General features: G+C 46.8%; 2 protein-coding genes across 3 annotated transcripts in view; one reads left to right on the top strand and one right to left on the bottom strand.

The window, feature by feature from the left end:
* The window catches only part of LOC142852678 (S-adenosyl-L-methionine-dependent tRNA 4-demethylwyosine synthase TYW1), a 78,603-nt gene extending 73,488 nt beyond the window's left edge, over window positions 1–5,115 (bottom strand). Inside the window, exons 1-3 of one of the 2 annotated variants that reach the window (XM_075977752.1) lie at window positions 4,845–5,115; window positions 3,237–3,367; window positions 84–206 (exon numbers count right to left, since the gene is read on the bottom strand). In XM_075977752.1, the coding sequence (XP_075833867.1) occupies window positions 84–206; window positions 3,237–3,367; window positions 4,845–4,848 (258 nt within the window). In that variant the 5' untranslated portion in view covers window positions 4,849–5,115. The remainder of the gene's footprint in view (window positions 1–83; window positions 207–3,236; window positions 3,368–4,844) is intronic. The other variant, XM_075977753.1, reaches the window with a different exon arrangement.
* A 1,635-nt stretch (window positions 5,116–6,750) lies between these two features.
* Window positions 6,751–13,754, top strand: Sbds (SBDS ribosome maturation factor). Its single transcript, XM_075977754.1, has 5 exons — window positions 6,751–7,105; window positions 8,057–8,186; window positions 10,826–11,026; window positions 11,265–11,429; window positions 13,060–13,754. The coding sequence occupies exons 1-5, from the start codon at window positions 6,978–6,980 to the stop codon at window positions 13,186–13,188; spliced, it is 753 nt and encodes a 250-aa protein (XP_075833869.1). The 5' UTR covers window positions 6,751–6,977; the 3' UTR covers window positions 13,189–13,754.
* Window positions 13,755–14,832: the final 1,078 nt, after the last annotated feature.

Raw genomic sequence — 14,832 nt, forward strand, 5'->3', positions numbered from 1 at the left:
ACAAAACTCACTGCTGAAGGAGGGTTTCTAGAATCTTCTTTAAACGCTGTGAAACACTGAGAGGCATTGTGCAAAGCCCTCACCTTGGCAGTGCCGGTCTGCGACCCGTAGAAAATCTTCACTCCAGATACGTGGGTCTGCTTCTGCTGAAGGGAGGGAGAGCCGTCGGGGGCACCTGGGAAGCTTCTCTCCGGGGAGCGAACGACCTAGAAGATGAACAAGGGAAGGGAATCCATCAAGATTCTCCCTCACTCTGGGAGAATGAAAATGAGCGCAGACTCTTGAGTCTGATTCTCTTCATCCTTCCGGGTGTATCCTTCAACTCATCCTCTTGATCTAACTAGGTCCTTACAGGACCCACCTTTTTTATATGATGTCCAATACCTGCAGAAGGAAGCTGTAACCTACCTGATTATGGAGACCTGGTTCCAAGACAGACGGACACACACAACGGCAGGACCACTTCCCTTAGGGAGATGCGCACAATGTCCACCCCTCCTAAGAGGACTCCAGCAACAAACCATTCCACAGAATCCCACCCTGGGGACCTCAGAGCCGCCGTACCACCTGAGAATGGAGGGTAACTTCCCTACAGCTGCACGGATGGAGCCCTCTGCTCGGGTAACCTCACACAATCCACAGACTCCAGCACCGTCCAAGACCACAAGGCTATGTGCAATCAGACAGATATTACATACAACTGGCCAAGAGGAATGCAGTTGGGGGAAGCAAGAGAATCTCCTCTGGGTCACTAGCTGCCCCTCTACCTGTGAGGGAAAGCCATCAGTCACCAAGTCCAATCTCCAGAGGTCTCTTGCAAGCAGTCACAGGTTCTGAAGAAGACAGCTGTCATACTCAGAGGAAGGCACGTGTGTGTACACACACACATCAACAACAATATTCAAGTCATTTTCTTTTGCTTTTTTTTTCCTTGGGGGTGGATTTTGTTATTTTGAGACACAGTCTACCTGTGTAGCCCACACTAGCCTCAAACTAATCATTCTCCTGCCTCAGCCTGCAATGTGCTGAGATTACAAGTGTGCTCTCTCCAACCTGGTTTCAAGTCCCTCATATAAAAATGGCCTAGAATTTACGTAGAACCTACACACATCCTCCCAGAGACTTTAAACCATCTGTAGACACTTACATTTGATCCAATGAAAATGGTATACAGTTTTTACACCGTTTGGGTTTTGAGAATGGTATTGTCAACTCTTTTCTCCAAACTAAAACCTCCCTTGTAAGCCGGGCGATGGTGGTGCACGCCTTTAATCCCAGCACTCGGGAGGCAGAGGCAGGTGGATCTCTGTGAATTCGAGGCCATCCTGGTCTACAGAGCGAGTTCCAGGACAGGCTCCAAAGCCACAGAGAAACCCTGTCTCGGAAAACCAAAAATAAATAAATAAATAAATAAAACCTCCCTTCTAGCAGGGAGGCTCAAGAGGGGCATGAAACTCACCAAAAACTTAGAAGACTCGAGAAGCCTCACAGCAGGGTGGTGGCATACACACCTCTAATCCCAGCACCCAGGAGGCAGAGGCAGGTGGATCTCTGTGACTTCGAGACCAGCCTGGTTTACAGAGAGGGTGCCAGCCCCAACTCAGCTGTGTAGGCTGTAAGGACTGCTAGGGAGACGCCCCCTGCGGAGCTGCCTACAAGAAAAGCAGCAGCCTTCAGAGATGCCCAGTCATGGGCCATGTTGGAACAGGACTTCCAGGTGGCACAGCTTCCCAACTGGCACTGGCACTGCTGGGAGTAACCCCGCAATACACTGACTGGCTCACAAAGACGGCTGGGAAGAACCATTTCTTCAGTCTGACCGCTCTCTCCTGGGGTGGACAGAAACAGTATCTGAGGAAAAGTCACATGACAGGGAGAGAAGTTTGGCTGGTCATGTGACGCGGGTGCTGGGAGTGGAGCTCGGGCCCTCTGAAAGAGTAGCACATGCTCTTCGCAGCAAAGCTGGCTCTCCAGCCCACATCCAGCTTTTTATATGGGTTCTGGGGCCTGAACGCAGGTTGTCAGGTTTGCATGGCCAAAGCTTTGACCAGCTGAACCGTCTCCCCGGCCCATTTGCCAAATATTTTCTATTCTTTGGCTTAACCTGAAGACCACCAGGATATGGAGGGCAAACTGCACGTTTTAAGAGTTCTAATCTTTTTGTTTATTTGTTTGTTTTGGTTTGGTTTTCCAAAACAAGGTTTCTCTGTGGCTTTGGAGCCTGTCCTAGAACCAGTTCTTGTAGACCAGGCTGGCCTTGAACTCACAGAGATCCACCTGCCTCTGCACCGTGGGTGCTAGAATTAAAGGCGTGGGCCACCACCGCCAGCTAGTTCTCTTGATAGGTCAAAATTCCATTATAAAATATTCTCGATTCTTAGTTCATTATAACATAGTCTCTAAAATCTTAAGAGAAAAAAAAATTAAGGAATCAAAATAAACCATAGACAGTGGGGGAAGGGATGGGAGGAAAGGAGAAGGAGAAATTGCGGTCAGAATGTAAAATAAATTAATTCAATTTTTAAAAAATCTAGAGAAGGCTCCAAAGCCACAGAGAAACCCTGTCTCGAAAAACCAAAAAAATAAAATAAAATAAATAAATAAATAAATAAATAAAAAATCTAGAGAAACAAAAATGTGATTTAATGTAGGAAGGGTAATGCTTGCTGGTAATCTTAGCATTCAGGAGGTGAGGCAGGATGACTATCCAGATGCCAAGGTTAGTTGGCTACATAATAACAGGACTCTCTCTCACAAGCTAGACGGGTAGGTGGGCAAAGGCCCTGTGGCCACGCCTGACGACTAGAGATCAATCCTAGAACCTACACGATAGGAGGAACCAACTCCTGCAAGCATGTACTCCTCTTGCAGGACCCCAGATTGGTTCCCAGCACCTATAACTCCTATTCCAGAAGATCCAACGCCCTCTTCTGGCCTCCACAGGCACTGCACTCATGTGCATATGCCCACATATATGCACCTAATTAAAAAAAAAAAAAGTCGGGGGCTGGAGAACTGGCTCAGCAGTTAAGAGCACTGGCTGCTCTTCCAAAGGTCCTGAGTTCAGTTCCCAGCAACCATATGGTGGCTCACAACCATCTGTAATGAGATCTAGTGCCTTCTTCTGGCCTGCAAGTATACACGCAAGCAGAACATTGTATATGTAATAAATAAAGATTTATTTTTAAAAAATGTTTTAAAGGGAGAGGTAGAGAGAAAAAAACTATGGCAATTACCTGTTTTTTGATGACAACCTGGACACAGATCCAAAGGGTGACTCCCAGAGCACAGCCCAGGTAGATGTAGAACCTATTCATCCATAGTAGCAGTAAAGGCGAAGAAAAGTCCCACACGTCAACAGGAGGCCCTGCGTTCAAAACAACACATAGCTGTAACAACACATGCAGCCACAAAGATGCCCACTGATGGTTTAAGAACTAAAAGCAACCTGGTGGTGGTGGCACGTGACTTTAATCATAGCACTCGGGAGGCAGAGGCTGGTAAATCTCTAGTTTGAGACCACCCTGGCCTACAGAGTGAGTTTCTGGACAGCCAAGGATACACAGAGAAACCCTGTTTCGAAAAATAAAAAAGAAAGGAAAGAAAGAGTTGAAATCAAACTTCATATTCAACAATTAAGAAATTTCAATGGCTGATTTATTTTTTTTGTTGAAACAAGATTTCATTATGGAGACCAGGTCACCCTCAAACGTATAATAATTCTCCGCCTCACTATCCAATCAGCACTATGTCTGCCTTTTTCTGTTTGCTTGTTTTGTCTTGAGACAGGATCTCTCTAGCTCTGGCTATCCTGGAGCTCATTTATGAAGACCAAGTTGGCCTCAAACTTATAGAAATCCACCTGCTTCTGCCTCCCAAGTGTTGAGACTAAAGGCCTTTGCCACAGTAACCGCCCTGATTTCTTTTATATATTTTTTTTACTTTTAGTTATGTATAGGCCGGTGTATCTGCTTATGCTCATGTGCACACGTGCAATAAGCCCTGCAGGCCAGAGGTACTAGATCCCTTGAAGCTGGACTTACAGGTATCTGTGAATGCTAAGAACCGAACCCCAGTTTTATGGAAAAGTGGCAAGTGTTCTTAACCACTGTGACATCTCTCCAGCTCACACCTGAGTTTTGGGGTTTTTTTTGTTTTGTTTTTGGTTGTTTTTTTTGTTTTGTTTTGTTTTTTTTACTTTGAGGCTTGCTTAAACACTGAAGCTGAAATTTCAAGGGACTTGAAACCTGAAATTTAGGTTTACAGGTGCTATTCAATAGACTCAGAAGTCTCGAAACATGTGTTTAAGGAGGAAGCCATTTTTTTCTTCGAGGTTAGGCCAGTTTCCTTCAAAACATATCCCTTAGTCCCAGAAAGGCAAAAACTAGTCAGGAGAACGATCAGTCCTCCCTGTTCCCAGTAGTGACAGCCTCCTGCTATTATGTGCATTCAGTAGACTGAGGCAGGAGGAACACTGTAAATCTAGAGGCTAGCTTGGGCTACATGCCGAGTTTCAGGCCAGCTTAGGCTACATAACAATTTCCTAATCCCCCTGGGTAGTAAATTCCAAGTCACCCTCAACTACATTCTGAGTGCCAAGCCGGTTGCTACACAGATGAGTTCAGACCTAGACTACATGGTGAGTCCCATTCTCCTGGGTTACACGGTAAGTTCTAGCTCAACCTGGGATACAAAACAAGGAAAAATATAATGAAACGACAAGGGGAAAAATAAAATACAATAAAAACAGAAAGTAAAAGATCGAGTGCAACACCTACGCCCCCTGCGCGGGAAGGGAAGCTGTTTCCTCCAACCCGCCCGAGACCCTGGCCAACCCGCCTCACCCATCCTCCGCGGAGCCCAAGCCCCGCAGGTCACAGCAAAGTCAGGGTGCGCGGGCCTGCGAGCACACGGATCGGGGTCACAAAACTAAGGCACCATGCCGCCAGCAGGCCCGCCCGCATTGGCCACAGAGGACAGAGGCGGGCCCAGGGGGAAGACAGAGCTAGCGGAAGTTCAAAGGCTGATCTCTGATTGGCTTAGGTGAGGAGGGGGCGGGACCAGAGAGAAGCCCAGCTCGTAACGCTGGGACAGATGCTGGAGCGTTTCCTCTACGTCTCGGATTGGCTCAGAGTAGGGAGGGGGCGGGCCTGAGGGGAGCTCCGCCTAGAGGTGCAGAAGAGAGCATGCTTCGGACTCCACTCGGTTTGGCTAAAATGCAAAAGGGCGGGACGGAGGAAAGTACTGTCTAGAAATGAATGACGGCCTAGCCTGGTGGTGCAGACCGTTGTTAATCCTAGCACTCAGGAGACAGAGGCAGACGATCTCTGTAAATTCATAGTTCGAGGCCAGCTTGGTCTACGTACTGAGTTCCAGGACATACGTAGGCCAGGGCTATGTAGAGAGACCCTGTCTCAAAATAAGTAAGTAAATGAATGAAAGAAATGACTGACAGCTCAGTGACACAGGCCTGTAATATCCAGCGCTTTTGAGGCTGAGGCAGGAGAATCACGAGATTCGGGATAGTTACTCTTTGAAACAAGAGTCTCATGTGTATCCCTGATTGGCTTGTAACTTGATTCGAATTAACAAAGCTTGCCTGTGCCTCCCGAGTGCATGGGCCACTATGCCAGGTCAAAAGAAATATTAAGTGAGAGGAAAAGAATCTTAGGAGAAAAAAAAATCAGACTACAGGCTGTCAGGCATAGGAGCGCATTCTTCTGATTCCAATACTCAGGTTTTGCTGTTGTTGCTGCTGCTGCTGTTTGTTTGGTTGGCTGGTTTGGTTTGGTTGGTTTTGGTTTTTCTAGACTGGGTTCCTCTGTATAACAGGGCTAGGTGTCCTGGAACTCACAGAGATCCACCTGCCTCTGCCTCCCGAGTGCTAGGATTAAAGGCGTCCGCCATCACCATCCAGCCTAAACCCAATATTCGAGAGACTGAGTCAGGAAGATCGGCCATAAATTAGAGACCAGCATGGATTACATAGTGAGACTTCGTTTCAAAATAACAAAGAAAGGACATTGACTATAGTATGCGGTCCAGGTGTGTGGGCTCATTTGCATCTTAACTGTAACAAATCGACTGTAACAGGCATTGTTTGGGTGTAGTACATAGACTATAAAGTGACTATCAGATGATATTGAGGTTTTTGAGTAAATGTATGTGGGAGTATCTGCTAAGAGTATATCCTTAAGTATTTAAGGCTAAACCATACGATGATATGCTTTGATATGTGTGATGAGACAGGGTCTCAAGGCTACCCTCAAACCCTCCGTGTAGGCGAAGATGACCTTGAACTCCTGATATCCTGTCTCTACCTGCAAAATTCTAGAATTATAGGTGATTAGCTTTAACATGATACAATAAAAAGAGGGAGGATAGGACGGGCAGTGGTGGCGCACGCCTTTAATCCCAGCACTCAGGAGGCAGAGATAGGTGGATCTCTGTGAGTTCGAGACCAGCCTGGTCTACAAGAGCTATTTCCAGGACTGGCTCCAGTCTCAAAAAACCCAAATAAATAAATAAAGTAAATAAAAAAAGAGGGAGGATATAATTATTGAAGCAGGATGATGGAAGCTCGTTACACCTTTTTCTCCTCTTTAAAAGGTTAAAATGAATGCAGTTCCTGAATTCCGCAGAACTGTTCAACTAGAACACCATGTTTCCACTGGGCCAATAAACATTACTCACCAGCCACTAGGAGTTGCGCGCGCACGTAAGTGACGCCATCGAACCGCGCCTTCCTCTAAGGATGGGGATCGGTGACATAAGAGTCACACAGCGCAGGCGTAGTTGCTTTCTTTTCCTTTCCCTGGCTAGTGCGCCACCGGACGCAGGCGCAGTAGGGCAGTCGGGTGCGCAGTGTCTACTGCCCGAGCGTAGGTTAGGGAAGAGCCTAGCAGTTCTGGGGTTCGCGTGCCGCGGGGTCGTTACAGCCGAGCGCTTGGAGAACCCGCGGTCTGGGAGCAGCCGCCATGTCGATCTTCACCCCCACCAACCAGATCCGACTGACCAATGTGGCGGTGGTGCGGATGAAGCGGGCAGGGAAGCGCTTCGAAATCGCCTGCTATAAGAACAAGGTCGTCGGCTGGCGGAGTGGCGTGTGAGTGAGTGATCCTGTGCCCAGAGTCCAGCGAACCGGCCACCCCGAGGCTGGCTTCCCTAACCACGGCCCCTGACAGCCATGGTTACCTGTCAGGCCTGGTTTGCTGGATTCGGACTGGCCTCTGGTTTGGGATTTTGTTGGTATCAAAAACTGACAACTAGAAACTCCGTCATAGCTGGGCCAGGCGGCCTAGACCTGTAATCCCAACGCACAGGAGACAGAGGCAGGAGGATTGCTGCGAGTTCCAGGCCAGTGTGTGAGACTCTGTTTCTTTAAAAAAAAAAAAAAAAAAAACCACAAAGCTGAAGCCAAAGAAGCCCCGAAATTAAGTTTGGGGGTTGGGGGCATCTTGGATAAATGATTAAGACGGGAATCCGATAGTCCAAATACTGTCACGAAGAAATGAAACTTACTATGGTCATTTTGCTGGAATACTAATCGGGAAAGTAATGTGTCACACACCCCTCAGAATGCCTAGTTTTATCAAAGTGCGTAGTGTCTTCACTACTGCCATCTAGGGACAGATATTCCAGGGTGGAAGCTTCTGTACCACACCCCACCACACCCTCATGTAAAACAATGACGTGTTTGGGTTTCCTCCCCGCCCCCCTTCTTGATTAACTGAGAAAATACAGATACTGTCCCGAGTTTGAAATTGTTCCTGACAGAAGTCACCTGGGAGAGAGGTGGGGGCGCATGTGTGTTCCGTTTCTCGTTTTTTAGTTTTGGTTTTATGAGTCAAGGTTTCAAGTAGCACAGAACCCCACTAGATAGCCGAGGCTACCCTTGAACTCCCAATGTCTGCCTCCCTCTCCTACGTGGCCGGGATTACAGATGAACACGCCACTCCCGGCTTGCAGCACTTGCCATCTCTCTTGTGTTTAACTGTGAATGCATTCCCAGCTGTGCAGTGGATTCACTGAGGCCTCTCTCTCCCGCCCTTTCAAGGGAAAAAGACCTCGATGAAGTTCTGCAGACCCACTCAGTGTTTGTAAATGTTTCCAAAGGTCAGGTTGCCAAGAAGGAAGACCTCATCAGTGCCTTTGGGACGGATGACCAGACTGAGATCTGCAAGCAGGTAGGTTCTGCCGGTCGCAGCGTAACGCATGGCCATGTTCGTTCACAGGCAACATCAGGACCTCTGTTTTTCTTGATCAGTTTTTGTTTGTTGTTTTAGCTTTTTTTTTTTCTCAGTTCATGTTGGAAGATTTGGGAGGTTCATACAGTGGGACATCAAACTCAGCTGGATAGCCATGGAACTTCTAATCCTCCAGCATCACGCCACTTTACTCAGCTCCAATATAACACTGGGGGTTGGGGAGGGGAGACAGTATATTACTATGTAACTCTGGCTGACCTAGAACTCATTATGTAGACCAAACTGACCTCAAACTCACAGTAATCCACCTGGCTTTGCCTCCTGAGTGCTAGAATTAAAGGTGTGCACCTCTGTGCCCCGCTGGTCTGGGTTTTTTGTTTGTTTGCTTAACCTGTATCAACAAACGAGTGTGCACATTTGTGCAAGGTGCCTGTGGAGACCAGAAGACAGCACTGGATCCCCTGGACCTGGAGTTACAAGCGTTTGTGAGCCCCTGGCGTGGGTTCTGGGAAATGAACCCCAAAACTCAAAAGGAGCAGCAAGCTCTCCACTGTGCCTTCTCTCCAGCCCCTCCAGTATCACTTCTAACACAGACTCTCAACTTCTTTATGCTGCTTTAATTCCGAGAAATACCGATTACAGTATTAGTAGGAGTCTACTTACTATGCATACACACCTTTATTAAAACAACATAAACAAGCCGGGCGATGGTGGCGCACACACTCCGGAGGCAGAGACAGGTGGATCTTTGTGAGTTCGAGGCCAGTCTGGTCTACAAGAGCTAATTCCAGGACAGGCTCCAAAGCTACAGAGAAACCCTGTCTCAAAAAGCAAAACAAAACGAAACAAAACAGAAAAGTGGGGTCTCTCTTAGGGCAAAGCAAGCCTAGAAAAGTGTTTGCCGCCATGCTGTGGTGGTGCACACCTTTAATCCCAGCACTTGGGAGGCAGAGGCGGGCGAATCTCTTGAGTTTGAGGCCAGCCTGGTCTACAAGAGCTAGTTCCAGGACAGCCAGGGCTGCACAGGGAAATCTTATAACAGGTGACAGTTCAACATCCAGGTTGGAGGAAATGCTGGGAGGAGACAGCAGTGGAATAGCTTGCCATGGTAGAAAGGGCCTCCTCATAGGCAAGGGGGCTGCATGTGCTGCAGCTTCTCAAGTCCCCTCGCCTTGTTCAGAATGGTAAGGGTTACCCCATTCAAGAGGAGGAGTGCAGTCTGGGCCTCTTCAGGCAGGTGAAAGCACTCGAGATGCAGAGCATGGAAGGAAAAGAACTTTGCGTTTCTGGGTAGGCGCGACCGAATGCAGGAGCAGTGCTTGGTACCTTTCAGTCTTCTTGATCTTTCCACAGTGAAAGTTGGCTGTGTTGTTTGAGGGGTCTCTTAGTCTTCAGGCTTCCCCGCAACTGCTGAATGTTCTCAGAGCATCTCTGGCAGGTTTAGGCAAGGCTGCTGGGCATTGAAACTTGCAATTTCCGTCCTAAGGCCTTGACACTGGACCCTGCTTCAGCCCTTCCTCAGAGCACATGACTGCCGGGTTTTCCATCTTAACAAAGCCAACTAGCCGTCTTGGAACCCTCCAAACTCCTCGGGGTTGTTTTTGTTTTGTTTTTGGAGACAAAGGGAACCACCAGGTCCTGCTTCTGGGTTTTTTTTTTCCTGGATATTTAAAATCAAACTTTAGAAATTAACTTTTCTAATAAATCACCTCTTTTACCTCACTGTGCTTCCTACCCCCCACCCCAGATTTACTATGCAGCACGTGCTGGCCTGGAATCTGCTATGCTCACTAGGCAGGCCTCGAACTCAGTTTGTTTTGTGGCGGTTCTGGAGACTAAACCCAGGGCCTTTCCTTTTTTTGTATGTCATGCCTCTAGAGCAGTGGTTCTCAACCTTCCTAATGTATTGCATTCACGCTTAAATACTGTCCCTCACGTTGTGGTGACCCCAACCATAATAAAAATATTTCATTGCCACTCCACAACTGTAATTTCGCTACTGTTAAGAATCATAATGTAGGCCGGGCGGTGGTGGCGCACGCCTTTAATCCCAGCACTCAGGAGGCAGAGGCAGGCGGATCTCTGTGAGTTCGAGACCAGCCTGGTCTACAAGAGCTAGTTCCAGAACAGGCTCCAAAGCCACAGAGAAACCCTGTCTAGAAAAAACAAAAAAACAAACAAAAAAAAAGAATCAATGTAAGCCTGGTGGTGGCGGCTCTCGCCCTTAATCCCAGCTCTTGGGAGGCAGATGGATTTCTGTGAGTTCTGGGCCAGCCTGGTCTACAAAGTGAGTTCCTGAATAGCCAGGACTACGAAGAGAAACCCTGTAGTCAAAAAAACCATGATGTAACTATCGGATATACAGGATATCTGATATGGGGTCACGACCCACAGATTGAGAACTGCTGCTCTGTATGGATTTTTCTCCCCTTTGTCTTCCTTACCCAGAAGCAGGATCTTGGAGCTGCTCATAACCCGGTGCTGGGTTTAGGCAGCACTTGGTTCTCATGAGCAGCTGCAGAGAACAAAACTTCATTTCCTCCCTGCTAACTAATTCTGTGCAGTAGAAAAAGGTAACTAAAACTGATGGAGACTTTCTGTATGTTCTGCCGTTTTAGATTCTGACCAAAGGAGAAGTTCAAGTGTCAGATAAAGAACGGCACACACAGCTGGAGCAGATGTTTCGGGATATTGCAACCATTGTGGCAGACAAGTGTGTGAATCCAGAAACAAAAAGACCCTACACGGTTATCCTCATTGAGAGAGCCATGAAGGACATCCACTACTCGGTCAAGCCCAACAAGAGCACAAAGCAGCAGGTAGCAAGCGCTCTTTGTCCTCAGAACTTCCCCAGCCTTTGACCGTGCTTTCTTCCAAAGCAAAGAACTACTTTATTTCCATTTCACAAAATGAGACGTCTCACTTCTCTCCGTCTTCCTGGGATTGCTTGTGTGGCCATTGGCATAATGCAGCTATATGCAAACTGTTTTGTTGATATTCGACATACGAGTTAGTGCATATATTAAATAACAAGCTCTCCCCATTATGTCTTGAAAGGCTTTGGAAGTGATAAAGCAGTTAAAAGAGAAGATAAAGATTGAGCGTGCCCACATGCGATTGCGCTTCATCCTGCCGGTGAACGAAGGAAAGAAGCTGAAGGAGAAACTGAAGCCGCTGATGAAGGTCGTGGAGAGTGAGGACTACAGCCAGCAGCTGGAGATAGTAAGATGATGGCGGTGGGGAGCCAGTGGTGGACTGGGCCCCAAGATTATAGTTAACACATTCTTGGCTTCATTCTACCAGAATAACTTACTGTCTGATCATTAATACTGTATTTTTTCTTACTTTTGCATAGCTGTAACCCAAATGCGTGAGAGAACAGAATAAGGTTTATTTCAGCTCAGTCTGAGAGAGTTCGGTCTGTGACTGCTTGGCCTCGTGTAGTTGGGCAGAACCGGAAGGAGAGGGAATAGGGGAAACGGTGGAAGCTGGAAAGATGGCTCAGCGGTTAAGAGCACTGCCTGCTCTTCCAAAGGTCCTGAGTTCAGTTTCCCAACAACCACATGGTGGCTCGCAACCATCTGTAATGAGGGAAGATAAGACGAGGTGTACCTTACAGAGAGAGCCCCTTCCCCCCGAATCTACTTCCTTCATAGAGACCTCACCTCCTCAAGTTTCCAGACTTGGCAAATTAGTACCACCAACTGGGTATAAAGCTTTGAACACATGAGCCTGTTGGGGACACTTCATACCATGAGGCAATATTAAGAAGTTGTAGGCTAGGCTAGCCTGTCAGATTGTAAATAGAACACTGCAGTTAAACACAAGATGTTATTTGCTCCTTAGTCAACTTATTGACAGTAGATTTGTTTTGGTTGTATTCGTTTTCTTTGAAATAATATATTTTCCACTGAGTCTTCTATGATGAGACAACCAATAATAGAGGTGGAGCCCCGTGGTACACATCTGTCACCCTAGCGCTCTGGAGGTGGGGGCAGGAGAGTTGTGAGTTCAGCTACAACGTGAATTTGAGACTACAAGTTACCATCTTTCCTTTTAACCAGAACATGTTTTAAGCATTAGCGATGAGAGGATTTGTTCCTGGGTCATGGGTGGTTCCCCTAAAGAGAAACAGTTGTGCCAGCACCGTGAACATCTGCACTTTTCAGAACCCACCATGGCTTCTCAGTATGTCCCAAGGGTCTGCTTCACAGGTGGAGGTGACCGTCACTGACCTATAAGAGTCTAATGCAGTGGTTCACAACCTTCCTAATGCTGTCACCCTTAATACAGCTCCTTATGTTGTGGTGACCCTCCCCCAACCATAACATTATTTTCATTGCTACTTTGCTACTGTTGTGCATCACAATGTAAATATCTGTTTTCCAATGGTCTCAGGTGACCTGTATGCATCATAATGGAAAAAATCTGTTTTCCGATGGTCTTAGGTGACTGAAGGGGTCATGACCCACAGGTTGAGATCTGGTGGTCTAATGCTAGATTCCAGCCTGGAGACCATAGTCTGTTACAACCTGTTAGTTTACAGCTGAGGAATCTGGGTATGTTTTTAAGAGGAGTGAGATGCTAGGGATTGAACCCAGGATCTGAATGCTAGGCTAATGCTGGCTCTCACTGTGAGTTGCAGCACCAGCAAGGTGAGTGAATGCCTTTCCCAAAGGCCAATAACAAGTGTTTAGCATCAAGACTGAATACCAGATCCAGCTTGCTGCCCTGGTCTCCACTGTGTTAGCAATACCTAGAACACGGTCTGATCTGCCCTGAGCATTAAAACTGAGTTTAATCTGCGCTGTTATCAATCCTCCCTTGGTAAACAGCTACATGATCATTACAGGTGTGTCTCATCGACCCAGGCTGCTTCAGAGAAATTGATGAGCTAATAAAAAAGGAAACCAAAGGCAAAGGTTCTCTGGAAGTGCTCAGTCTGAAAGACGTGGAGGAAGGAGATGAGAAATTCGAATGACACTCTCCAACTCCTCAGCTGGAACAAGACAGAGGACATTTGTCCCCTGCAGCAGCTTGTTTCTGTGACCTGCCAAAAGCCCTGCTCAAGCAACGTGCCACTTTCCAATCTTGTGTTAAACATTTACCTAGGTACTGGGTGTTTTTGTTAAATTGGGGTTTCCAACAAAAATGACAAACCCAAAATACAGCGTCCAGAACAGCTTGCTGTCTATGCCTTTCTAGTTCCACAGGAAAGATCAGACATTGGTGGATAAGAAGGTAGAGTCAGTATGTGATACATCATTAGAGAGGGGTCTGTATAACAAAAAGGAGTGTTTGCTGGGATGAAGATGTGGTACTTTTGCATAATGAAGTCCAGGTCTGGGGTGTGAGCTGGTTCCCTAAATTTAGATATATAATGACTAGGGAAAATTTGAATTTTTAATTTTCAACAAATGTGGAACCACACAACTGACTTAGATTATTCTTGGTAAAATATATAAAGTCATTTAATACTAATTCTTAAAAGTTTATATGTTAGTATAGCTAAAATTATACATAATCAATAAAACTTATTTTTATTAAGCTCTGGCTTGCATTTCTAGACAGCTTCCTTTTTGTTCTGGTTTTGTAGCAGGGACTTCCCTCACTAATGAGATGCCTGAAAAAGCATGTTCAGGAAGGGAAGGTTTACCTTAGCTCAGTTTGAGGAGTCCCCGCCCATCATAGCAGAGAAGGCATGGTGACAGAATCATGAGGTCATGCTGCGTCTGCAGTCAGGAAGCAGAGAGAGATGGATTCGGATGCCCAATCTAGAAACTCTGACAGATGTGACCAGAGGTTTGTTCCCCTGCTAATATTAACCTCACAATGGGGGGGGGGTGTTTTGAGGGTCTTAATCAAAGGCCTTTCTTTACTCCCAGCACTGGGGAGACAGAGGCAGGTGGTTCCGAGTTCAAGGCCAGCCTGGTTTACAGAGTGAGCTCCAGGACAGCCAGTGCTACACAGAGAAATCCCATCTCAAAAAGGGGGAGGGGGGCTGGAGAGATTGCTCAATGGATGGTTCAATTCCCAGCACCCACATGGCAGCTCACACCTGTCAGTAACTCCAGTTCCAGGGCTACCCTCATCCAGACAAAACAGGCAGGAAGAACACCAATGAACATTAAATAAATATCCAAGAGCATAATAGACTTTGACAGATTTTTGGGTTTGCCTTCAATTTTTTCTTCTCATTTAGAGTCAATCCTCCTGCCTCCTCCTGAATTTTAGACCTGTGCCCAACCCCTATTTTTAAGAGTTCATCCATCTGCAACTAACATGGCACAAGAAATTTAGTTTTCAGAGGCTAAAAGGCCAGCTATCTCTGTAAATGAGGTTATCTCTTTCTGGGTTTTGTTTTTGGATAGATTCTCGGGCCAGCAAGATGGACACTAAAGGCCCATACCCCCAAGTCTAATGACCTAGCCCCAGGACCCACACAGTAGAACAGCTGACTTCTGCAAGTTCTTACCTCCCTCCATTCATGAGCCATGGCACACATGAACCCATATACATACACACAATTAAAATAAATGTAACCGGGGGGAGGGGCGCATAGTGGCACATGGCTTTAATGCCAGCACTGACCTACATAAGAGTTCAGATCAGGGGCTGGAGAGAT

This window comes from Microtus pennsylvanicus, chromosome 1 (assembly GCF_037038515.1).
Source record: "Microtus pennsylvanicus isolate mMicPen1 chromosome 1, mMicPen1.hap1, whole genome shotgun sequence".
NCBI lineage: Eukaryota > Metazoa > Chordata > Mammalia > Rodentia > Cricetidae > Microtus > Microtus pennsylvanicus.

Bases quoted from the DNA above. Each gene is read 5' to 3' on its own strand.
- Sbds (XM_075977754.1), top strand. From the start codon at position 6,978: ATGTCGATCTTCACCCCCACCAACCAGATCCGACTGACCAATGTGGCG. The intron at 7,106-8,056 runs GTGAGTGAGTGA...CGCCCTTTCAAG, and splicing joins GTCGGCTGGCGGAGTGGCGT to GGAAAAAGACCTCGATGAAG. The intron at 11,430-13,059 runs GTAAGATGATGG...TGATCATTACAG, and splicing joins ACAGCCAGCAGCTGGAGATA to GTGTGTCTCATCGACCCAGG.